This window comes from Myiozetetes cayanensis, unplaced genomic scaffold, assembly GCF_022539395.1.
Source record: "Myiozetetes cayanensis isolate MyiCay16 unplaced genomic scaffold, myiCay2020 scf4, whole genome shotgun sequence".
NCBI lineage: Eukaryota > Metazoa > Chordata > Aves > Passeriformes > Tyrannidae > Myiozetetes > Myiozetetes cayanensis.
Genome location: NW_026087631.1, coordinates 27,448,098 through 27,473,025, shown reverse-complemented (window position 1 = coordinate 27,473,025; position 24,928 = coordinate 27,448,098). Strand labels below are relative to the sequence as shown.

Genomic DNA, 24,928 nt, shown 5'->3' with positions numbered 1-24,928 from the left:
TTTTTAGGTTGGGGTTCTTTGTTGTCTAATTCAGCAACATTGTAAATATAAATACTTCCAATGATAGATATGACAATAATCTGACATCATTTTGATGGATTATTGCAACAGAATTAAGGTGATCCTTTCTTTCTAGAAAAGGTTAATTTCATTTTGTTCTTTTAACCTTTTTCTATGCTGTCATATTTAACAAAGATTAAAAGGTAAAAGTAATAAATACACAACTACTCTTATTTTTCCTTATGTTGTGAAGAAGTCAGTTGTTGGTAGCAATTATGTGTTGTGTGACCCTCTACAAAGTAGAGACTGATGAGGCCATGTGAAGTGTTTCTCCTGTTTCTGGAAATTTTACATGGGAATGATCTATAGAAAGGATAATAGAAATTAAAACTGGAATTAGATTGACTTATGCAAGGTATAGAAAACACACAAAAACCTCTATAAATTCAGTATTTCAGCTATATATTTTTTCTTTTTTTCCCCAAACTAGATGTGTCGTTACCTCATTCTTTTAGATTTTAGGTGATTTTCATATTTTCAAAAACAAAAGGAAATGAGGCTGTAAGAGCTCCCTTTTTTTGCGTTTTTTCTCTTTCTTCTTCTTTTTTTTTTCTTCCTGTTTAATGAACATAGCTGAAACTGTGAAGATTTTTTTTTCCCAGTAGGAGAAAGTGAACTGTATTTTATTTAAACTTGAGGATGTCACTGAGAACAGGATTGGAGTCACTCAAACCACTTGAAAAAAACTTTTACCCTTAGAACTGGTTCTACTTGAAAGGATTAAAGAATACAATTATAAAGGCCACACAGTCAAATACTTTTGCATTTGCACAAATAATACAAGTTTGACCCCCAGTGATTGAAAAGGTGTGTAACTGAGCTTGTAGAGAAAATTAGGTAGTCTTTTATGTCATCTTGACTGTCTTGTGGTGGTATTTTTAGATACTGACTGCTATACTGCAATATAACTTTTGTTAAATTAATGGTCTCTCAGTAAGTAAAAATTACCAAAAATAATTTGAAAACTTTTAAAACCATTAGAAAAAAAATCAAAATGTTTTTCTAGGTTCAGAATTTTTATCCAAAGTGTTTCATAACATCATTACTCTGCTAAATGATTTATGTGATAAGAATTAATAAAAGCTTCTTTTAACCTCAATATTGACTTTTCAATTATAGCTTATTTACTGAAATGTCAAATGAAAATACTGCTAGTAAAATACATTATAATGATTTTCTGTTTATTTATATTACTAATATTAGCAATAAAATCTCATTATTATGAAGTATTTTTCTGGAATAAATAATTAAAAAAAATTTTCTCTTGGTCTAGTTATCTCAGTAAACCAGTTAACAAAGATGAGTATATTCTTCAAAATTATGTCTTACAGGAACAGAAGTTTTTCATGTGAACAGAATGTGTTAAATTCTCTAAATTTTTATATGTTTTTTAGAAAAATAACCTGATAAACACATAGTTCTGAGTTACTTTATATTTAAAAGCATAGTCCTGTTGTAATTTCTAGAAATGTCGTGCTTGCTAATTTTCTTAGCGGAGAAGTTATGGGTTTAAGCAAGTGTAGAATCTGGAGGTTCACCCTATTTTATTTCCATGTCAGAAGTTACTGTGCTAAATATTACTTTCCTTTCTTTGTGTATTTGTAAAAAAAGGCAACCTTTTCCCAATTACAAGCATTGCAAAAAGTTGGTAAATATTAGGCCGTCACAGTTGTCAAGGGTTGAAAATTTATAACAGTGTTACCGGAACTATGATTAAGGTACTCTGTCAGAGGTGTGCTGTTTATTATTATTAGTGAATTTTCATTGTATATTTTAGAAGGAAGCAGAGAGGGGACAAATAGATGTGAAGGACTGTTGTTATTTCTTATTGTAAACTGTCAAAATTAGGTGGCTGCTTCTGAAACCTAAAATAGTTGGCATGAACAGTTAAATCAGATTGGGAGATAATCTATTGGTAGTGGTAAATGGAAGGAAAAGGTCCCTGAGGATGTAGGTGTATTTTTCAAAGTATGACAAATTCAGCAATACTTATTTTCTTAAAAATTGGCAAGTAATTTAATTTTGTGTACTGTACCAGGGTTGATTTAAGAGTCAGAGTAGGTGATTGGGTAATTGACCTGAAAATTAAAGTTGAATATATTGGATCAGAAGAAATTTATACAATTTATCCAGTAAAATACACTTTTAAAAATGTCTCTATGTAGAAAATAGCACAGTAGTCATGCTAGTTGATCTAATGAGCAGCTGATCAACGTTACTGGAACTGAAAGTATATGTTATGAATCTATGATTTTTGAGTGATGTGCGGTAAACAATGCATTTGGAAACACAGCATTAGACTTGGTCACAAGTACATAATAAGTTAATATTTCATTTCATTAATTATTTCTTAATAATTTTCTTGCTTACAAGAAATCAAACTAAATTAATGTAAACTATATTTCATTGCATATTCATCACAGCTGTGATAATGCAAATGAATGAGCTTCTCACAGTCTTCTCATCTATACAAGCTTCTCTAACAATGTATTGGAACATCAAGAGCATTTCAGGACCTGGTGAATGCTGACTCATGCAGTAATCACTGAAGAAATACAAACATGAATTTAAAATTACATTTTGTTACATTTTGTGCTCATTACAGTGCATTTATAGCTCTTCACTAGAAGAAAAGTCCTAAAGCTTGAAATTTGCTATAGAAACTTTCCGAAGTTATACAGTAATAAAGAAATGGAAATTCACATTTTCATAATTTTCGAAAAGACTTGTCTGTATACATTTCAAGCAACTTACTATTCATAGATTTATGGAAATATTCATGTAAAGTTGTTCAGTTTAAAATACTGTTTTTCTGCAGTGCATATACGTAGCCATATGCATTTTCAGCAAAATGTATGGAGCAATTTACAAAATAAAGAAACTGAGATACAGTACAATACACCTGTGAATTGTGCTCTTGCTCTTTAAAAATTATGTGCTGTCTTTTAACAGTAATTTTACTCTGTGTGTCTTCCAGATGTGTGGAGGTGATCGCCAGAGAAGGACGGAACCTGAAAGAACTGTATTTAGTATCCTGTAAGATCACTGACTATGGTATGTAATATACCTATATCTGTATTTTTGTGAATATCGAACTGGAATTCACAGGGATTCTTATAGAAAGTGTTGGAAATGTAGAAGTATGAAAGTCAATGTATGTATTTGCTGCAAAATATCTTTATAGAATTGGCAGTTACTGGGCAGTATGGGTAGAGTCCCTTTGGAATTATTGTGGAGACCAGGAGAACATTTGAGAGAAAATCCAAAAATAGGTATTTTTAGATACTGTAAAAGCATAACTAAGCAAGTAAGGATGAGGATTGATTGCCTATTGTAGACCATAAAATTCAAATGAACTTGATGATCCCTTAAAAATGCTGTTATGATAAAATAGAGAGGAGCACCTGAGGAGTTAGATATCCTCTCTGATAGGCCATAGAGAGAGAGACAGATTTTGTATTTAGAATAGGAAAACTTTTTAGCACTTGCTTGTGTTTGCAAAGGCTACTTCGTTTTATCTTATTTTGTTTTTTTCAAGTACGATATTGACCTCAAAATAAGACACTTATTTCTGCAATAAGACCACATTCTCAAATGTCTATCTCCCACCTGCATGCCTAAATTTCACTAGGATTTACAAGCAGTATATTTGAGATGTTCACGTCTGGTTTTCAGATTTTGTTTCTCATTCACTTTTTTTTTATTATTACTAATATTTAAACTTTATGCCCTATAGCTTTCATTAAGGAATTACTGTGTTAAAGTGATAAATTACCTTTCCAGTGGCCACAAACTCCTTCTCTTATTTTTCTCTTCAAATTTTGGAATTCACTGGTGTTTGCATTGTGCATAATGAAGGGGCTTCTTGCCACTGCTGTAGCATGAGAGAGACTTGTTCATTCTGTCTGTGTATTAGAGATCAACCAGCCTTACTGTTGTCCTTTCAACAGCCCATGTAGAAAGAATTGTCATGGGAGTGATGGAATCCACATCTTGAGGATCAGTAATTTCTCAGATGGATTTTACCCTTTGTTCGCTCTGCAGTTACTGAGAGGAAAATGGGATTTCTCTCAAAAGTAGGGAAACAACTGAGAAACTGAAGCAAAGAAACTGAGTATAGGCAAACCCTTACTTTGAAAAAATAGGGAGAGAGGAAAGGAAGTGTCTATGGCTAGATGAGAATTAGGCAGTGTGTTTCACGGAATGAATGGGTGGAGAATATATGTAGCATTTGGCTGATCAGCTTTGTCCAACATGAGGTTCTGTTGACTTCTGTGTACCGTGGCTCACCTGTCCCTAATATTTTGGTTTCTGCAGTCACTCAGCACCATTAGGACTTTGAGAATATTTTCAATTGATAGAGTTGGTACTAGTTTTTACATTCACTTAAAATGTAATGTACTCTTTTTGCTGTTAAGGATCAGTAAGACATCTGGCAAAGTGGCTATGATACCAACTGATTTCTGATACATTATTGACTAATTGATTAGCACTGTAATCTTCAGCATATCTGAGCGTGTCAGCCTGAGAAATAAATTCTGCTTTTGATATCTGAGCTGAAAATGCAAAACAAACTACAGCAAAGTAGAATTTTAAGCATAATTTATGGTTTCTAAGGAAGCCAAAACTTTGCCCTAGATGAAAAATGTGATGAAAAATGTGATAGGAAGTTAATATTAATTAGGTTAACAAGAGTGTTGCAGAGTGGAGCCCTTTTCCTTCCTTCCTTTTTCATTAATTTTCTGGTACTTCAGTTGAAGACTTTCCCACATTTGTTTGTGGTACTGTTAAGTTAAAAATGTCATCCCCTTACGGTGCTGTGAGCTCAGTTTGTTGTTGAACTTCCTTTATCAAAGAACCTGCGCATACAGAGGAGAGAGGAGCAGCCTCTCAGAGGGAGAAGAGCAGCTGTTCTCCTCCTCAAAGGTTTTTCAAGCACTTATGTACTCTGCACCTTTGTATTTGGTCAAGTAGAGGAAATCAGCTGAATAACACATGCCTGCCTTCTTGCAGGACCTTCTAGGTGTCTCCCATGGTCTTACAAAGACTTACATTTCCACATTCACAGTGATTCAGGCTCCACCAAGAACTGAAGCTCTGTGACAACTGTACTTTTTTCTTTGGTAAACATACAAGGACAATATAGTTGTCCTTGCTTTGGCAATTAAAATCTTGACACCAGGTTTATAACTGATGAAGTACAAATGAAGTACAAATGCAGGATTTTGAAAACCCTCTTTGAAAGCAGTTAAACAGCAGTTTTTGATGCTGCAAAAGTTAGCAGAATCTTTATGTCTGGGACAAGATCATGATAGCTTAATAACTCAACTGCAAAAAAATATTTCCTACAAAATTTGTAATAATTTGAGACATTAAAAAAATAATTGTAGAAAATAAAGAAAATAATTACAACAAAGACTTTTATTAATAACAATTAATTGCAATATGGTATTATTGCTGCAATAATGCAATAAGGTATGTACGTGTGAGGTAATTTCATATCCTCTAGAGAAGACTATGAAGTGTGATCTCTGTCATTTTATTCATTTCATTCTTCTGTTTTTCTGATTTCTACGTAAGACAGCATGCAAAACTACCAGGCAGACATGTTTGTATCTAATTAGTATTTCTAAAGCATGCTAAAATGCTGAATTTCATTTTGAAACCTAAAAGATTAATTAAAAAAGCCTACGTCCTAATAATGTAGCCATAGGCTGCATTCCTTTCTCTGTCTTTTTTTTGACCAAGCAAATGTTTTTTATAGTGTGCAAAAACCAGACAGATTAGGATTCAGAGAGGAATTGAACATACTAGGAGTTGTTAGTTTGTGAGAAAAAAAAAAAACTGATCTATTTCATGTTGCATTAGAAAATGAATGATTTTGTATTTTTTACTTACAAAAAAGGTTATTTCTGAAAGAAATTATGTTATGTCTTTATGTTTGTCTAGCATAATTTTCTCAAAATGTGTTTTTAATCAGTGATGTTTGTTAGAGTATAACATGCTAGGATGCTGACAATTAGTTTAACAGTTTCTTTACATCCAATACATTGTTAAATGCTAAATAATAGCTAGAATTTATCTAGACTGTGACAGACTGAATTAGTATAATCTTTGAGATAAACACCTGTTCACCCAAGAACATAGACAGAGTGAAGTTAAAGCTAAACATTAGTTCCTCATAGCATTTCACCCTTTTGTTAAGCAATCATGAATTAAGCGTGGATTGTCAGTATTATTCTTGAATTTCCTGCCTTTTGTTGATTTGTGTCACAGTCTTAACTTTACTTAAACGTAGTGGGTTTTGTATTTAAGCTTTTACTAAGAACTAGTAAGGAAGCTGGACTTTCTCAGCTGTGGGGAGACTATGTGTCAAATGAATTAGGCTGATGTGAAGATGTATAGTAGTGAGCTGGGGCAGCAAGCACACGAATTGTGTAACTGTCTTCTCAATTTTATGCTTTAGTTCTGTGTTTCATTGATATCCTTAGTGCTGGGAATTTGTTTTAAGTAAATTATTACTTATGAAGTTTATAATGGTGCGGAGTGCTGTACATTCTGAAACACAAAAGTGAGATTTTGTGTTTAAAGATGAAAAGATTTGATGAAACCAGCCTGTGAAACAGGACTAGATGTTTTAAGGGTCTGGTCTTGCGGTACTGTGTTTTTACTAAGAATTACTTTAAAATTTTGGTCTTACCAGTAGTAAAACATACAAGTCTGTAATGCTTTTCTCCACTTTACAAATACAGTCAGACCAGTTTTTCCTCTATTTGTGCAGAAAATTATTTCAAGACAAGCTTGAAATTGTAGGCTTCCACTAACAGAACACAGGAAAAAAACAAAAAAGCAAATAAACACCACCACAACCCCCAAAAAATAAACCCCAAAAGAAACTACCTTTGAAAAATGTTTGAAAGGAAGTGTTCAAATTTAGCACTTGGTACAGCTGTGCCTTGAGAAATCATGTAAGAGATTTCTGAAAAAAAGAGTACCCAAGCAGCCATTATTAGGAGTGCGGTTAGCACAGCTCGGGGAATATATTTATCTCATAATGTTTCCTGTCAAGTCCCCTGTAGAAGATGACAGTTGTCTTTATAGTTGTCCTGTAGAATTTGCATTACCTAGTAGTTCTGGATTTTGCCTAACTTTAAAAGTCCCTGTTTCTAGCTATACAGTAGTTGCAGAAAGCTTTTCAGATGAATTGCTTGGCACAAGGACCTGAGATGAACTGCAGCCCTTTTCTAGTACCTTTAAGGTTATGAGTACTGAAGAAGAGCTCTCTAGATATGTAGCATTTTCCTTTTCAAAAATTTCGAGTACCCCTTTTTCATATTGCCTGTTTCCATCTTTTGCTGATATATTTAGTGTTTTTGAGAACATGTGATTTTTTTAAAAGGCTTTTCTTCTATAAGGGTGTTTGCTGAGGCAAAAACATTAGTTTCAACAAACTATAATTGAATTATATAGTTTTTGGTTTAAAATGTTATAGCTAGGGCATAGCTGTTACAAGTAGAAGTCTGGAGAAATAAGATAGCATTTATACTGAATCACGTCCAATCGACACAAGAAAAAATATAAGTGTAACTTACCTTTTTTTTTTGTAACTGGATTATGGATTCCTTTCTGAGAAGTGAGATACAGCTAACAATGTTCAGATAGTTTCTCAAGGTGGTGTTAAATTCAAATGTTTTAATACTTAGGATATCTATACTTTCTATTTTAAAATACAGTATTTTAATTATCAAGGAATCACGTCTTCCTACTGAGCGTTGCTTGAGTTTTCTCTCCAGTATTTGGCATTTGTCATGTAAATCTAAAAAATAAGCATACCATGGTATTTTCTCAAACCATGGTATTTTCTCAAAAAATAATGTTTAGTTTCTGCTTCTCACTTGGATTAGTAAATCTCTCTAATGCTTGATCTTGCTAAAACTATTTCTTTCATAATGTTACCCTTTTAAAATCTATTTTTAAAACACCATGTCTTTAGTACAGTATTACACACAAGGAAATACATTTTTGGGGGGATAAGTGCAGCATTTAAAGATAGACAGAATGGAACAGGTAGTAAATATATTTTTCAGTTTATAATATTTCACCCTCACCCATTACTGGTTTGCAATCTCGTCCTCGACTTATATCATTTAAATAAATACAGCTTATTTTGTTCTTTCAAAATTATTTTGAACTGCTGCTGTATTGAGTTCCAAGTTTCTCTTCTCCTCAGAATCAATCTTTTTCCTATTATGTTTTCCTATCCTGCACATAGGTTTTTCTCTTTTGTACTCTTTTAATAACACAATGCATGCAAACAGTAATCACACTGACAGCTATGTTTATGCTTGTAGATAGATGTACAGACAATCTTTTGAGGACTAGGGCCTCCTTTATATTCTCTAGTGGTTATGTATATATGTATGTTTGTGTGTGTATAAAGAGGTAGTGTAACTTTATGTATTTATTGTTACATATGTATGAAAGAAATAGAATATATATATTGCTCTCTTACCAACTTATCTTCCTTTTCACTATGGTATTTTCTTTCAGGTTTTTGTTCTGTTACTTAGTTATTCAGAAACCTGAATTCACTGAAGTAAATCAGCAGGATTGTTGATACTTAGTGTCAAATTTTGAGGTTCTTTGCTGAGTTTTAATGTTTGTTTTCTGTGCATAGGCTTCAACTTTAACTCCAGTAGACTGTAAGAAATAATTACCTAAAGACTAAGTAGATGGCAAGCATTAATGATACTTACTTCCTCTGACAAAATCTCTAGCAATTAGTAAAGTGTTTTGTTTGCTTTTGTATTAGAATGTTCATTCTTCCTGGATTCTGAAGCAAATATTTCTATAGAAACTCTGATAACTATAAGGATCAGTGAAAGTTTATTCTTGGAATAGAGCTGAGTTGCAGAGTTTTATGTAGTTTCACAAAGCAGCTATATATAACTCAATATAACTTACTATCTCTTCCTCCATATTAATGGCATTACTATTTATACTGGACTGTGCAGGGTGAAGGTTTGGAGTCTTTTCACGTATTTCAGAACCTCTGCAAATTTCCCTCTAACTAGGAGAAAAAAATACAGAAAACAGCTTTTGTAAGGACATTTTTCAAGTTGTTTGGTTTTATATTTTGTATCGTTGTTTTAGTTTGGAGTAGTTGCTCATATAGAGTCTTGCAGGTATTGACACCTAATTTTGTCTCCATTTGTGATCCCGTTGACATTGAAACCAAGAGCTTTGTTAATGTGAGGAAAGATAGATGTATATTAATGTATTTTGGGATTGGAATCCTATCAGAAGGCATCTTTAGTTCTTTTATGAACTTCTAAGAATGTTCAAGGAGTGAATAGATCACTTTAGTCACCTGTTTGTGGAGGTTTCAGTAGAAATAGCAGACTAAAACTTTTATCAAAAGTAATCCCTGAAGCAGAAAAGAGGCCTTGAACAATTTGTCAGCACCATATGTAATTCATAACTATCAAAAAAACAAATTTTTTTGTGTAAGTTTTTATCAGTATTTCCAATGTCACAAAAATGGCATGCAGTTTTCTTTAGAAGTTGATTTGAGATACCACCGTGCATCTTCAAGACCCATACAGTGAGATAAATTACTGCAATAGCATATTTCTCAAATAACAGACAGTTGCAAATCCTTTGTCCTGTGGTACATAATAAAGGATTTTCTCTTTGAGCAATGAGATGAGACAAACTTTCAAACTATTTTTTGTCATACTAGAAGGTGGGTTGTCCCCCTTAACCTGTACCCTTAAAAATAATGTAGTATAATAGCCAGTTGGAGGAAGCTGGATGTAGATGTACTTTTGAATCGTCAGGATGAACAGAGCAGAAACCTATGATTTAAACACAGTTTGTTCCCAGTTGCTTGTTCTAAATGTGGAAAACAGAGATGTGTTGTACCTCAGGTTTGATTTGTCTTGTAGAGAGATCCACAGGTACTGTTATTTTAATTTAAGTTTTTCTGTCGGAAACATAGTGCTTTGAGTTGTTATTTCAATTCATCGGTTACAAATTTGGCAGTAATTTATCAGTCATAGAAAGTTTAATTTTGTGCTCTTTTATCTTTAGAGAGAAGTGCTTAAGTTAATCTTTAGAAAAATGCCCCTCATTTCTGAGTACCAAAACACACTATATATTTCTGATACAACAAAAATTGAAATGGTGACAGCCTCTGCCTGTATAGCCTGAAATATATTTTCAAGTTCTTGTTTGTTCATTTGCTCTATTTATAGTGTTAGGAAATTATAATATAATACTGAACTTTCATTTGACCCAAGATCCAGCCTCTGTTCTCTTGTGATAGTTGTATTTTCTTTTTTGTATGACCTAAAAAAGGTACCATAAAGCTTTATTCATTCAGTGCACGTTAAACCCTGCATTATAACCAGTGTGCTAGATGCCTTTCCAGTGAGCTACCACACATCAGAAATATTATGTCTAAAATGATTTAAAGTCCAAATAAATTATTACAGGTAAACTGTGTAATTATGATCATATTGTGAACATTAGGGTCAGTGTAATTTGTTTTTTTATTTTGATAAACCCCCCCCAAAACTGCCACCTAGATATATTGTCATATTATATTCTCGTCTTATCTTTCATTTCAAACAGTATCTGTTAATGTCACACTGCAATGAAGAAAACCATTCCTAACAGAACATTTGATTTGCAGTTAGAGGTAGATTTACTTAGCAAAAACAACTGTGAAACTCTATTTAACATGAATTTATTCCTGACTTGGATAGAATAATTTAAGGTAAACATTTAAAACATTTAGTATTTTCTCATGAACACACTGTTACTACAGTTGAGTTTTATATTTAATTCTTTGGACTTCTGAATTTGTTTAAAATTTTCCTCTAAACCACTTTATTTGTTAAGTAGCAATTAGCAATATACTATATTATTATATACTATATACTACAATAATATACTTGAAAAAATCCATACCTTTACTATATTTAAAATTATTCTTATAAACCTAGTATTAGTCTCAGCAGGGATTATTTAAGGTTCCTTTATATAATCTAAATTTTAAAGCAGCATTTTTATTTTTCTGAACTGAGAGAGAACTCAAAAAGGAAAAAAAAAGGAATTTACTGAGTTCTTTTTCCACTTAATCAGATACAAAAGTCTTGTTGAAATATGTAATCGTACAGGTAAAGGGTTGCATCATATTTTAAAGTGACATGCTAGTTTGCTGTTGCGTTTTATTTCTCCTAAATTCTAGGAGCCAGTTTTATGATCCCCCTTTTTACTGCATTATGAAACATATTTTAAAAAATTACATTTTAAAGTTATTATGTTTCTACAACATTGCCTGAATAAAAATTAATACTTTCTTCAGACAGCATCCAAAAGGGAGATGCTCATTCTGAGTAATTAAATACGAAAACTTGTTTAAAATTATTAAACAAGCAATAGAGTTGTTTCATCATAATTGCTAAAACTAAGTTAAGTCTTTAAAAACATTTATTTTTTGGTGGAAGGTTTGCCTTTCAGTATTCTATTTTGTAGTTTCTCTTGGGTTCTTTAAATATCAAGTAGTCGGGACTGTATACTTTTTAGTTCATATTAGTTTGAAACATGAACTATGAGTCAAGAGAAAAAAATAAAAAAATTCAAAGCAAAGTTTTTATCAACTTGTCTAGGAACAGAGGAGGCATCCAAAATATATTTAGTTTAGGTAGTGAAATGGAATGAGTAGCACTTCCCCTCTGCATCCCTTTAATTGTTTTTCTGGGTTAGCTTTGCTGTGACAAAAGCATTTGATTTTTACATCTGTAATGAATTATACAAGAAGTTCATTTTGTATTTGTAAGCTGTAAATTGTTTCTGCACCATAGCATACCAGACTGTAGAAACGGTTCTGCCGCTGATTGAGGGGATGTGATTCACTTCATAAATAATCCATAAATAAGCACAAATCATTGTGCTTTCAAAAATTAATAAATTGAGATCAAAATTTTGTTTTGGTCAATTTCAAATATTTCAAGAGTTTTCTATAAAAAATTAGCCTCAAAGTAGCTCCTAAATTATGTATTTTAGTTCCTCATAAGTCAAGTGCAATCATTTTAGCTTTTGAAATGTCAAGTATCTTTCCAGAACACTCAGACAACAAGATTTCTTTATTTGCAGTTCTCTTTGGCTTGGTGCCATCACCCCTTAATTCTTAGCTATACATACTGAACCACAGTAATTCTAATTGCAAGATGCTTAGTGCAGAAGCATAGTAAAATATGTCCAAAAGTATATACAAGATTGTTAGTACAAATTGAAAAGAATAAAAATGGTTAAAGGGAATTCTTGAATAGTGTAAAAAAGCAAATTTAATATATATGAAATTTTTAAAAATACACAGTTTGGGTTCTTCTGTTCATTTTTGCCTATTTTGCAATAGATAAATTAAATATCTTCCATGATGTCAACCTGTTCAGATACATTTAAAAAGAATTCAAATATGGGAATATTTAAATTATTAAAAATAAATAAATCTATATCTAAAATCTAGACATAATGATCCAGTTTTACTTTTCAGCAATCTGAAAACATTCATACTTTTTTTCTGGGGGGAAAGGGTGGCAGTGTCCAGGTCAGTGTTTTGTTGGAGTTTTTTTAACTTTTTAATAGAATTTATTGTATACGTGATGCAAATACATTACCTCTTAGTAACTCGGGAGCTTTAGGAAGGTGGTATTTCTGCTATGTGTATATTAGAATAAAGATGAAATGTAGAAGAGTTTTTTCTTACTACCAAACTTTGAAAGCACTGAAATTGCAGGTTTCATTTTGCATATGTCATTTTAATTTGAAGCAGGAAAGCATGGTCTCAAATTTATGTTTAAAAATGTGCATTCTCTTAAATAACTAATTAGCTTATGCATCTTCTTTTACAAGTGTGTGAGCTAATGCAGCTTAAATGGAATTATTTTCTCAGTTCAAGTATCTGTCAGATATCTTTAGGTTGGCTCCTCGCTCACAAACAAAGAAACCATCCTTGAGTAGCTGCTTGCTTTTTAAAAAAATTAGTCTTCTGAAGTTTAGTGAGCATCCAGTAAACAAAAATGTCGAGAATGAAATCAGAGTTGTTCATCATTGCTTATGGTTTGTAAGGGTTTCTCAAAGATTGAACAAGACCTCTGTGAGTCATTCAGTCCAGTGTGCACCCAGGGTGGGGCTGTCACCAGCCCTGGATCAGGTCCACTGTGGACTTCAGTTGGTCCTGAGTATTTCTTGAAGACCTGCAAAGTTAGAGGTTCCACCATGGCTCTCAACAATATATCAATGCTGCATTTACACTGCTGAAGACTTTTTTTTCTTATTTTTCCTGATGCCCAACCTAAATCTCACATGCCACACTGTGGTCATTGACCTTGTTACATTCTTTGGTGAGTCAGCTCCATCCTTTTAATAACCCCCCCAGCGCAACTCAGATCTTAGCACAGTAGTGTATTTGTGTGAAGAAAAAATGTGTTTTATTTTTGCATTTGAAATGGACATGAAACTTAAAAAAAAATTGGTAATTAGCAAATGTTAACATACATTCAAAAATAACTTTCTGTGTCTTGTTTAGCCAGCTGATGGCTTTTCCTCTCAGGAACTTTTTATGCTGCATATTTGTCACATTGAATTTTTTCCTTAGGCCACAAGCATTTTTTTTACCATTGCATTTTAACTTACTAACTTTTTATTTAGATTAAAAAAAAACTAATGCCCTGTGAATTAATTATATTTGTTTTCTTTTTGCAGTTGACATTGAAATGTTATTAAAAGTCAGTGACACTGTTGCCTATAGCTTTGTTGTAAACCAGTGGGGATACTGGGGAAAAAGAAGTTAAGGGTTTTTTTGGCTATTTGGATATCACTATATTTTCATGTTGATAAAGCACAATTCCTTTAACTTTCATTTTGTTTTGAAAGCAAGCACAACAAAGAAAACTTCTTATATTTGAGCAGCAATTCAGCTGAAAGTTCTCTAACATCTTAACCTCCCATCTTTGCTCATATCCTCTCTGTTATGAGAAATGTGAGGAGATCACAGTATTTAACAGATGCTGCCTAGTAACAGGACACGTAGCATAATTAACTATAACCAGTTCTTGGTCTGGTGCAGCAAATCCCAAATTATATGTATTGTACATCTCCTATGGTCCTCTAACTTCATCTGATTCCCTGCTGTTTATATCTCTAGAAGCATAGATTGGCTTCTTCTTCCACCATCATAAACCTTTGTTGTCTGACATAATGTACCAATTTTACTTGATTGCTGTTAAGGAGGTACGAAGGCAGTTTGGAAGTTATTTCCTGACCCTTAGGGGGGTGTGTTCATAACTAATGATGTCCTAAAGTTTCCCTACTGTACGTACATTTTAGGAACTCAGTCATGTAGCGGAACACAGAACTGCTGAGTGGAAACATGGTATCCTTCAGGTTTTTGGGTATCTCAGATGGCCAGGCAGAATGATGATACTAAAAGGTAAAAGGTATTTGGAGCTATGTTTTTCAGGAAAAATGAGCTCAGTAACATACTTAAAATTTCACTCCCTTTTCTTTGATTTGTGTATTTTACTTGCATCACATTCATCAGTCAGAGTGATGGTAGCTGGTGTGTCTTGTGTTAAATTTGGTGGCATGTATGACTAGTTCTTTGAGGCCCTCCAATGACCCAGTAGAAGACCTTGTTTATTCTGTGCCCACTAGGGACTGTTCCTTGTATATGCTAAGGAAGTGGAAAAACATATTGGTACGGCATTTTCAGTGAAAGAGACCTTCTTTATTTAGGGGATACTTTTGGTAGCTATGAACCAGTACTTACATGATTAAAATCTTGAAGTATCCCTTTTTTACCTGTAAATCCCTGACATGATGCTTGTGTATGTCACCAAAAGAAAATATTATACTCACAGATTTTACTTTGGCTACTTAAATTATCTCTTTTGTTTCTCTTTTGTAGTTTAGGGGCAAATCAGTTCTTTATTTTTCCTAGATGTAGTTCAACTATTTTATATAAACAGAACTTGTTTTCTCTACTATGCTGTGTTCTTGTCATACAATTAAAGGAGGAGGATTGAGAAACCATTCTGATCAAATGTAATTGTTAAAAAAAAAGAAGGAAAGAAGAAATCTATTTTGTCCTTTAATCTATAAATATAGAAGTACACTTTAATAGAAACTGCAAACTGAAAAAAAACTAATTCAACGAGTCTCTATTCTTCCTGCAATCCATATTTTCTTATAAGCTATGATTTATGACCAGGGAGGTTTTTCACAGGTTTTGTAAAAGAGACTGAAGATGCAGTGGCTTTGTATCTGAACGAAATCTTTTTGTGATGTTTTGTAGAAGGATATGCCACCAGCCATGTGTTTGCATGTGTATGTGCTTATCTATAACTGCACATGCAGGTACAAAGATGCTCACAGGAAAAATACCTGGGATTATATTTCTGTCTTATATAGTCATAATTGAAAACTTGCCTTTAGAGTACAGACATAGCACACTTTTTACAGGGATGTCTTTAAGGGAAAAGAAAGAAGATTTAACAGAGTTTTAAACAATTTTTTACATATTTGATTTACAATACAGTTGAAGATTTCATAAGTCAAATACATTACTGGTGAATTTGCATTCCTGTTATTTTTTAATCAAAATAAAAAGGTCAACAATGTAGTCTTTCTGGTAAAATAAAGTACAATTTGATTACTTTCTGCTAATGCATAATACCATTTAATTTGATTTTGGGAAGAGGAAAGTCTCTAATGGAAAGGAAATGGACTGTATAAATTAGGTGTGCCCTCTTACATTTACCTCTGTTCATGCAATTGTAAATATTGCTGCTAGTGCCAAACAAAGAAATAACAATATTTGAATTGTAAACAATTTTGAGGACATATATATGAAATGTGCAGGCACAAAACCTCACATTTACAAAGTGCCTGAATCTCACTGAAGTATCTAACCATGCTGCGGTATTTTAATAAACAAATAAAAATTAAAGGGAATTCTGAAAGCTGTGGGGACTGTAGATACAACCCATCCCACAAGAACCCAGTTCTGCAGTTCTTCGAGATTTATTATGGATCTTGTGGAAAGATGGATTGGTTCAGATAAAATACAGAAGCTATGTAATACTATTTTAGCATATGTACACATAGCTTTTTCTTTAGATGGGTGAAATTACCTATCCGCACATCTCTGCTCAGTTCCTCATGAAATATGGTCATGATTCTCTAATCATCACAGTTGCAACTTCGTGTATTGTCACTCATTTGATTACCAAAGATGCCAGTACTAGAGATTTTGAAGCACCTTGCAGTTTGCACATAAAAAGTCCATAATCTTGAATCGGGATTTAACAAAGAAGCATTTATGTAGTTCCTATGGGAAGTGGCTTAGAACTGCACACAGAAGTTAAGCTTATTACTGTACTTGATAATGGAGCTACTGACAGGTCTTTTGTTGAATGAGGGTTGGTGCACATCAGATTGTGAAAGATGGAAAGCCTTGTTGGATTTTTTTGCTGACATAGACTTTAAATCTTAAAGATCTGATGATATCACACAGGGAATAAAAGCAGCTTTAGATGTATGGGAATAAAACCAACAGAATTCAAAATAAAACCAATCAGTCACAGCAACAACATGTGCAGCTACGGTGTAGGGAAAAAAAATCCCTGGATTTTTTGCTGTCAGCTGGAACCTTGATCTGTTCCGGAACTCAGAAAATGTTTTCTCTCTTCTTTTCAAAGTTTTAATTGATTATGTAAAACATTTTCAAATTCTGCTACACCGAATACAGAGTTTATGGTAGCTTTCAACTCTGTTGATGGTCTTGAGGCAACCTTGATCTGTTTTGGGGACAGCGGCCTTCACTGTTACATTTCAGAATGATTGGAGGAAAAAAAGGGAAAATTCAAGCGTTAACTTTGGCCATTGCAAATTCTGGCTACATGTTGCCGAATTTCAGTCACATGATGTGAGAGATGCTTCTCTAGGTGCTGTCTTACCTAGACCTAGCCTCTTTTCGCTTTCCTAATGTTTTCATGAGTGTGGTACAAGTATTTTCAATCTCTTCCAAAGTTAAAACAGCCAAACCACCTTTTCTGAGGGCCCAGGAAAGGCAGCAGGCTCACCTAGGAGCTGGTAATTGGTGCTGTGGCCCTTGGGAATAAAGGAGGAGAAGAGTGGGCCAAGGGTTTGATCACAGTTTGACTGGCTCACATGGAGTTAGGGTGTAGTTTCAGCCACGGGAATGTGACTGTGACACAGGGAGAAGGGCAGCTCTGAGGTGAGATGCTTGAAAAAGCTCCAGAATAGGGGATTCCTGGGATGAAAAGTGCTCATGGATTAAAGCACAGATAATTTTATCTCAGGAAAGGAAAAATAACAGGTATGGATTTTAGAGTGGAAGGAGTATGATTCTATGAGGGTCTTCAGAGGGGTTAGGAGTTGCCCAGACTACCCTTTTGCTTTACACACACAGGCATATACCGTTATCCTTTTTGTTCCCAGTACAGGAATGTTAATTCCCAACCCATTCAGCTTCTCTGTTCCTATCAGAAATGTAGTAAGTATGCAAGAGCACTTTTCTAAATGCACCCTCTTTACCCCCAAGTTTAAACATCTAAATGAACCTTATCTCTATGATGATTAAACTCTTTCTTTTCCAGATGATGACTGACTACTAGAAAATCTATTTGTGACAATGGCACATATGCATCATGTATTCTAAAGCTTTTCTCTGAATTATATGCTTTATATGATAGGTGTTTCTAGAGGTTTAGAAGGAAAGTTTGAGAGTCATATCTGTGCTATGAAGCCCTGGAATCTCTTGCTGTCTGATTGCATTGTAACACCAGTATTCATTTGGTTTTGAAACTCTGTGTAATAGCAAATTAATTTTTCTTAAGGAAAAAAAAATTGTATTTTGAAAGAAAGTATTCTAGACTATGTGGGACAAATACTGTCAGGAGAAAAATTGTCATGCAGTGGTGGGATATTGGAGTCAGAAATTTACAGAAAGACACATTTCTTTGATACTTTTCGTTCTGCATGGCTATTGTGAATTCAACCTTTTGCATTCATACTGTCTTCAGCTACTTTAGATCTGCTCAGCGTTGGGGCCACTCCTGTTTAATATCTTTACCAGTGATCTGGAAAAGGGGATTGAGCACCCTCCCAGTCAGGGAGTTTTGATCTGCTGGAGGGTAGGAAGGCTCTGCAGAGGGATCTGGATAGGCTGGGCTGATGGTCCAAGGCCAGTTGTATGAGGTTCAACAAGATCAAGTTCCACATCCTGCCGTTGGGTCACAACAACTCACTGCAGCGCTACAGGCTGGGAGCAGAGTAGCTGGAAAGCTGCCCAGTGGAAAAGTACCTGGGCGTGCTGGTCGTAAGCAGCTGAACATGAGCCAGAGTATGATCAGGTAGCCAACAAGGCCAATGGCACCTGGCCTGTATCAGGAATAGTGTGGCCAGCAGGACCAGGGCAGTGATTATACCCCTGTACTAGGCACTGGTGAGGCCACACTTCGAATCCTGTGTTCAGTTTTGGGTCCCTCAGTACAAGAAAGACATTGAGGTGCTGGCACAAGTCCAAAGAAAGGAAAGGAGCTGGTGAAGAGTCTGGAGCACAAGTCTTGTGAGGAGCAGCTGAGGGAGCTGGGGTTGTTTAGCCTGGAGAAAAGGAGGCTCAGGGGGAACCAAATCATTCTCTACAACTACCTGAGCGAAGGCTGTAGCCAGGTGGAGGCCGGTCTCATCTCCTGGGTAACAAGCGATAGAACAACAGGAAACAGCCTCAAGTTGAGCCTCGAGAGGTTTAGATTTGATACTAGGAAAAAATTTGTTCATCAAAAATGTTGTCAGGCACTGGAACAGGCTGCCCCAGGAAGTGGTTGAGTCACCGTCCCTGGAGTTACTTAAAAGACATGCAGATGTGGCACGTAGAGATATGGATTGGGGTGGACTTGGCAGTGCTGGGTTAATTGCTGACCTCAATAATCTTAGAGGTCCCTTCCAAACGAAATGATTCTGTGATCTTAATAGTAATTTTGTGTGGCTGGATGTGAAGTATTTCTGGTGTCTTTATATTCTTAGATTGGGAGTTAAATAGGTGTCCATCTTTATTTTCGGTTTACAGTGGCATTACAAACATCAGCTTTAACACACATTCTTATTTAGCAAATATGTAGAAGAGTAGGCATTTCTGCTGCCTCTGTTGGTTTCATTGTTGCTTCCACATGACAGTTTCTCTAGTTTACCATTGTTACCTGCATATTTGCACTAAATTGCCTTAGCTTTTGTAGATTTAATGCTCTCGTTCTTCAGATATGCCCTGTGCCCTCAGTTTTAATTTATTCTTGAAGAAGAAAAAATCCCTATTCAAATGTGTCTTCTTTATGATGAGAAAGAAACTTAAAAAACTAAGTTCTTATTTGCAATTCCATGTACATGTGTAATTTCACCTTTCAGTGTTTGGTACTTACATTTATCTTTTCTGAGTGCTGTTTTGCATCCTACCTCTTACTGGAGTAGCAAACAAAGTATTTTGGCTGTGTTAATGAGGACAGAATGCATCTGAAGTTGGGGGTTGTTTCTCTTTGCAAACAGCAATAGAATAAAGGGTGAGGAGTTCTGGCACAAGTATTTACATGTTAATTTAGTGACTAGAAAATCAGTAATCTGATTAAAATTAAATATAGTACTTATGGGTTCCATACAAACTCTTGTGCATACAACTTCTAAGCAGATTGCAGAAATACTGTTTGTGTCATACAGCATTTGAAAGCTATTTGTGAATATCAGGGTTTTAGCATAAAAGTAGAATTAGCTAAAAGACGTTTTAAAACACTTCTGTCTATCCAAATAGCATCTGAGTACCAAGAGAGCAGTATTGATTCACAAAATATTTGTTACTCTGTCTAGAATCTTTGGCACCAATTCATTGTTTGTACTGAAGAAAGCCTAGGCTAAAATTACATAAAACTAAGTTAGGTGGGAAAAATAACTGCATTTGTGGTAGGGGCACATAATATACTTGGAGCTGGTTTATGTAATTATGAAAGTATGGATTGCTCTTATGTAGTATAAGTAGTCAGAGTGACATTTTAAAGGAAAAAAAGGAGATTGAAAATAAAACATGAATATAAAAGTGATGTGATCCAGAAAGCTCACCAATTGATCTGTTGCTCTAATACTTTAAAAAGAGAACCAAAGGCTTCTTTCCAATTTGATTCATGAACAAAGGAAGATGTGAAATATTAGGAAAAGCTCTCTGCATTAGAAGGACTGTGGGAAATAATTCTCTGACTGTCAAGGTCCAGTAGACATCTTTTCTGTTCTGTAGGCACAGGTAAGCCTCAAACTGTATGACAGCAAATAAACAGGGAAAATTATGCACCAAATGTATGTGTGCTTTAGACTCCAAATTAGGCAAGCTGACTTGCAGAGTCACCATTTCAGAAAGAAAAATGGACACAGCCTAGTGTGAGAAACTTTGCAAATGCTTTAGTCAGAGAGAAGTCACCAGTAAAGGACTGGAAAATAGGAGCAGCAGAGAGAGGGATTTATTTTTTCTGCTTTGTAGAAATTGGCTTCCTGAAGTTTTGGTTTTGGATATCATAGATGACTAGAATTATGTGAAGCTTAGCAAATACCTCTCAGCCAGCAAAATAAGTAAGCATTAGGACATATGATAACAAGAAGCAGACAGTTTATATGAGCAAGACTATGATATTTGATACCTGAAAAATACTATTTTCATAGTCGCAGATGTCGACTTCAGTGTAACAGGCACAAAGCCAGTCATTCATCCTGCCTAAGTGTTTCTCTGTTGTCTTGAAAATTGACATCTGTTATTTCATGCAAAGTTATGCATTAATTATCAGGCCAAGATGCCTTCTTTTTGTACCTGTTTGGCTTCCTGCAGAATTGTAACAAAATCAGTGATGAGATGAGTTCTTGTGATAGATACACTTAAAAAGTAAGATTGCTTTAAGTGATGGGATTGGACAAACCTCAAAATTTTTCTTCTTCAGATCTTTGTATCTTCTCTATTGCAATGTTAGCACAATTCTGAAGTCCCTCTGCCTTGGAATAAAAATACAAGCCTGTCTACCATGATTTCATGATTGCCTGTGCAAAGTAGAACATTTTTTCTGAGTTTCTACTCTTTTATGCTTGTACTTCGTATTTTTTAATCAGGTTGCTTGTTTCTGCCCACTATTGCTACATGTTTGACTCCTAGAAGCTCAACCTCTCTTCATGTAGGTGATACCATTTCCTACATTTCTCTTTTATTGCCTCGGGTAGGAAGGACAATTTATACATCTTTTGAGGTGCATAACTGTCTACTTAAGGAGTTTGTGAAAAATAAGGTTCAGTTCGCTCTCTCTGTTGAGAGTAGTTCTGGGATTTATATACCAGAGTAGGTCAGAGGGAGTGGGGATCAAGTCCTGTGGAGAAATAAAGGCAGAGATTGAGAATGTTGCAGTCAACAGGCTGTAGGTAAGGGATGTCATCCAGAGGGACCTAGACAGGCCTGAGAGAGGACCTGTTTGAACCTCATGAAGTTCAATAAGGCCATGTGCAAGGTCTTGCACCTGGGTTGGCCAGTCCCAAGTACAAATACAGGCTGGGCAGGGAATGGATTGAGAGTGGCCTTGGGGAGAAGGACTTGGGGGTGTGGGTTGACAAGAAGCTCGACATTAGCCGGCAATATGTGGTTGCAGCCCAACTGGGCTGCATTCAAAACAGTTTTGGCAGCAGGTCAGTGATTCTGCTGCTCTAATCCACTCCTGTGAGACCCCACCTGGAGAGCTGCATCCGCTAGCTCCGAGACCCCCAAACTGAGAAGGATGAGGACCTGTTGGAGTAAACATAGAAAAGGCCATGAAGATGATAGGTCTGAACACCTCTCTTATGGAGAGAGACTGAGAGAGTTAGGGTTATTCATTCTTATGTGTCCTTATGACCTTATAGAAGCCTCTCAGTACCAAAAGTGACTTTTTGCAAGGGCATGTAGTGACAGGGCAAGGGGGAATGGCCTTGAACTGAAAGAGAGTAGGTTTAAGATCAGATATTGGGAAGAAATTCTTAACCCTGTGGGTGCTGAGGCACTGAAACAGATTGCCCAATGAGGTTGTGGATGCACCACCCCTGGAGATGTTCAAAACATTCTGTGATTCTGTGATCTACCTTTCTTCTCTGCTTTTGAATTGTCTTTGCAGTCTTGTTACTTGCTAGGAAAAGCAGATTCCAAAATTGGCAACTATCACTTTTCCTTTTATTCTACTTCTTCCAAGCAGAAAGAAAGGCAGTAAATGTATGATGTTTGTGTTATTTATATCTCCTGTAACTTACATAATAGAAAGAATATGTCCTCTGGTGTTACCAGTACTTTTCATGTGCTATTCAAGGAGCTTTAAATGCTTTATGTTCTCTGTGTGGGACAAGACTGGTTACGCATACTTGGAGATGCAGGATAATTGTCTATTCAAGGAGTTAATGAAGTATAAAGTACAATTACTGAATTCATACCTTCAATTATTTTGCTATAGCTTTCCTAGGTAGGCAAAGCAGAAGAATTGTAGAGCTATTGTGCACCTTCAGGAGCAGTACTATATCATGGATCATGTTCAAATAATCAGTGTGACCTTCTTTGTATGTACTGAAATGGTTCAGTATCATCTCTTAATCCTAGCACATAATGAATCAAGTCTTTTATAGATTGGAATCATAATTTTTTTTTAAGGAATGTTTCTGGTTTATGTTTCTGGTTTACACAAAGACTGGAAGAGAAGATACAAAAGGATAGAGTTAATTGAATACGAAATGTTTTTCTAACTTCTTTATTTCAAGTGTCTGAAAGGTTTCTATGAAGCATTTTTATTTTGTCATTGCTGGTCTTTTTTTTTTTTTTACAATCAGCTTTCACAGCATATGTTAGGGTAAAGCCTAAACAAAGCTTTAAAATGGAATTGTAACTTAACTGGACAACAGTGTTTTGATTTCAGCACTTTAATGTCTCATAGTCTGTGGGAAATACAGATGTATTAAATTGAAAAATAGGATGATGCTTATTTTTATCAAATAAACGGTCTGGTAATTGTGATGAGATACTTCCATGAATGGAACAGTTTTTCAGACATGCAATCATTCTTCAGCAGATTTCTGCCTTTTGACTTTAGGGAAGTAGAAAAGTATTTGTTGAACTAGCAAGGAAAAAGACTAATTTCTAGTAATGTAGGAAACATTTTTCTTAGAAATAAATGGTTTATACTGAGGTAGCAATTTATCTGGTATTGAAGAAAACAAACTGTTTTCAGGACTTTTTAGCAGTCGGAAAAAAAAAAAGTTAAAGCTAAATGTCTTCATGCACTGATTTCCCAAACCAACATCAGCAGTCCTACACTTTTGTTTACTGCAAACAATGTTCAGGAGCGTATCCCTATTTAAGAAAATATTGAAGTAGCAGCTGCTACAAACAGAGGTTGAAATGCAATTTAACTAAAATCTGAAAGTAAAGGCTTGTATTTGCTACGTGTAAGAATATTGCTAGTTCTGTGTGGTGCTTCTTTATTTCTTGGTGATGTTTGTTAATGGTCTTAAAATAAGTATATCAGAAGAAGTTACGTTCAAAGTCCAGATGATTTGTTTCCTTATGATTTTTTTTCCTGTTATAAAAGTTGTTATTATAAAATGCAGTCCAAGCACTGGGCAGGTAATAGAAACTTAGGTCAGAAAGCAGAGAAACATGATGTGTGAACTGGAGCAATTACTGACTTGCATGTTTTCAAATAATGATATAATCTGAGGTACAAGGAAACTGAAAGAGTTAATAACCAAAGATAAAAACATAGATGCCTTTGGTTAGATGTCTTGAATTTAGTAGAAGACATATTAATTTTGTATCTTGATTTTTGTTTCACTGAATATTTGTTTTGTTGTGTGACAGGTTGGGGTATTTTTATAGTGGAGAATATTTTCAACAAGTGATAGTTTCCAATGTAGATCTTGCCAAATATTCTCTGTATGTGTACTCTTTTAATAATTTTTGTATGTGTATATATAGGTATTTTATTGTAGCAGTCATAACTGGAATACAGCTTTGCAAAATTGTCAAGATAGCATCATCCTTTACAAATAAGGACCAACAACATTGTTAGAATAAAAATATGTATGGGCTAGGTAATTTCCTTTCCTGCCCAAGGAAACATCCACAGTGATTGCAGTCACCCCATGGCTTTATTTTGGTAGCATCTTGACACTTGTTTGTGCAGCTCTCTCCTTGGATGGTTTGTTCTATGTGCACATGCATACATACATAACTACCTAACCTACCTCTACCCGTGCTTTCTTAGGCAAGGTACAATTCTCCTTTTTGTCCTTATGTATCATGTCTGACCAAGAAAACCACCCATCTCACCCATCATTTCATTTTATCCTGGTTGTCTGTTTAAGTTGCTGCTTGTATTCTTCCATTTGAGACATTATTTTTTATTTTATCCTGTAGCATATACTGGGAAATATCAAAACAATTTTTATGAATACTCCTCATGTTGGTGTCTTGCTATGGGGAAGGATTATGAGAATCTGCTGAAAGAACTAGAAAGCAAGACAAATACTTGAATAAGCAGCTTATCAGCAAAAAAGTACAATACACAAGTTAGTTGTACACAATTTAGCTGCTTGGCACCAGCAGCTATTTTAAAAGCATATCTAGAGGTTCTGTAGGGAACATCCTGTCTGTTTTGATTCTGGTAGATTTTGCATGAAGTAATTTTGCATTTTGGTGTATATATTTGACCAGCTTCTACCAGTAGCTTTGCATGTACTGGTGATATCA

At 34.7% G+C, this 24,928-nt stretch overlaps 1 protein-coding gene across 2 annotated transcripts in view; it reads left to right on the top strand.

The window, feature by feature from the left end:
- Positions 1 to 24,928, top strand: part of FBXL17 (F-box and leucine rich repeat protein 17) — a 284,365-nt gene that overhangs the window by 187,227 nt on the left and 72,210 nt on the right. For both annotated transcript variants that reach the window (XM_050328407.1, XM_050328408.1), the window contains exon 7: positions 3,038 to 3,114. In XM_050328407.1, the coding sequence (XP_050184364.1) occupies positions 3,038 to 3,114 (77 nt within the window). The remainder of the gene's footprint in view (positions 1 to 3,037; positions 3,115 to 24,928) is intronic.